Source organism: Odontomachus brunneus, unplaced genomic scaffold, assembly GCF_010583005.1.
Source record: "Odontomachus brunneus isolate Ranch 3 - 2012 unplaced genomic scaffold, Obru_v1 Obru_scaffold_207, whole genome shotgun sequence".
NCBI lineage: Eukaryota > Metazoa > Arthropoda > Insecta > Hymenoptera > Formicidae > Odontomachus > Odontomachus brunneus.
In genome coordinates this window covers 106,021-108,005 of record NW_022639657.1, presented here as the reverse complement: position 1 = coordinate 108,005, position 1,985 = coordinate 106,021, and the positions used below count along the sequence as shown (strand labels likewise).

Below are 1,985 nucleotides of genomic sequence, written 5' to 3'. Positions count from 1 at the left end.
TATATATATATATATATATATATATATATATATATATATATTCAAAATTTAATTGGATTTTTATGAATAAACTACTACACAATGTGATATGAAATAGGTATATGGACTGTATCATATATAGGTGTAGCCATATATCAAAACAATGTATAGTGCAATCTCGTAACATAATTAAATTAATCGATGCACGTCTATCATGTTTAATAAATAAATAATTATTAGTACATTGACGAGTGCGGGTAGAAGAATATATGTTCATAACTTACTGTCTACATCGTGAAGAATATACTCGTCTGAACAACATTCTTGATACACACATTTGTAATTTTCATATACATAATAACCTAAACCACTTAAAGCACCGACTACGCCAAACGTTATAAACTCACATCGTATAAATATAACGAAAGTTAAGATAAACAGAAGTATGAAAATGTAACCTGCACACTTCATTTTTAACGAACACCGGCCATTTACGGCTGCGTTCTAAAATTCACTACTAGACTGCCAGTCTAATAGTGAATTTTGGCTGCCTTCTGAAATTCACTGCCAGTACTGAAAATCTATAGTTCATGTTACGTATACTATAGAATTTCAGCACTGGCAGTGAATTTCGGAACGCAGCCTTTAAAACGCAGCCATAAATGACTAGTGTTCGTTAAAAATGAAGAGTACTTTCCAGTTGCGTACACTGTGTTACACAAAACCAGTTTATTGGTTGCATATTATTTTACAAAATATTTTAGATAACATGTGACCAATAAACTGATTTTGTGTACGTGTGTGTCAAGGCTGCGTTCAGATTCCTTACCCGGGTACACTCTAATACAAGAAGTGCTATAGTATATGTGACATATACTATAGTGTTTCTAGTAACAGAGTGCACCTAGGTAGGGAATCTGAACGCACCCCAAGATGTGTTAAGCAATTGGAAAGCACCCGAAGTGTGCAGGTTATGGCTGCTGCACACAGGACGCGGTAATGCTTGCCGCGCGGCGGAAGTTCGCGCGACAACCAATCAATATGTTGCTTTTCCGTAAGAGCTAGAAGATTATTACGGAAAGCAACATCATTGACTAAGTTTACACGGCAGCTTAAAAGATTTAGTAACAACAGTATTTAATAAATTCTCGAATCCGATTGATATATTCTTTTAGATCTAGAAATATACTTCAATCAGATTCAAGAGTTTACTAACTACGGTAGTTATTAAATCGGTTTTAAGCTGCCATGTAAACTTATAGCGTGTTCGACTGGCCCTGGGTTAATCGCTCCGAGAGCAATTAATGACGTCATAAGTCTCTACTAGCCAATCATAAAACTTATAAGTACTTGTTCGACCAATAAACGTAAGCTGAATAACCTAGAGTGGGTTAAACCAGAGCCAGTCGAACATGCTATTAATCTATGACTAAGTTTACACGGCAGCTTAAAACCAGTTTAGTAACAATCGTATTTAGTAAACTCTCGCATCCGATTTCCCTTACAGAAATGTAATACTGATAAGTAATAATTTTTCGTCAGTACTTAATTTCTGGCGAATACTGATAATAAAATCACTATTAAATATTGATAGTAATCAAATACTATTAAATATTGATAGTAATCAAATACTATTAAATATTGATAGTAATCAAATGCTGAGAATTATGGTGCGAATATGAAAAATAAGAAAATCATAATATTTAAAAAAAATATATTTATAATTTCTAATTTTTTTATGCCTCATAAACTAGGGTGCGTTCGAAAACACTGAAAGTCCACGACGGAAAGTGGCTGTGGTGGATGGGCTTGGTGGGGTTAGTGGAGTTGGTATCGAGAGGAGTTTTCGAACAGTCATGGAAGAATGCTCAATGTGACATACTACATGTGTGTTGTGCCTACATATGTGTTGTACAAAATGGCTGATCGAAAGCGTATTTCGACATTAGCTATAATTGCTTCTCAGCAAAATAATAATAAATTAATAAATTTAGTAATTAATTAAT

The 1,985-nt window shown here is 33.8% G+C and overlaps 1 protein-coding gene across 1 annotated transcript in view; it reads right to left on the bottom strand.

Moving 5' to 3' along the window:
• LOC116852218 (torsin-like protein) overlaps positions 1-501 on the bottom strand; it is a 31,995-nt gene extending 31,494 nt beyond the window's left edge. The window contains exon 1 of the mRNA XM_032832335.1: positions 264-501. Within this exon, the coding sequence (XP_032688226.1) occupies positions 264-450 (187 nt within the window). The 5' untranslated portion in view covers positions 451-501. The remainder of the gene's footprint in view (positions 1-263) is intronic.
• Between the last annotated feature and the right edge of the window lie 1,484 nt (positions 502-1,985).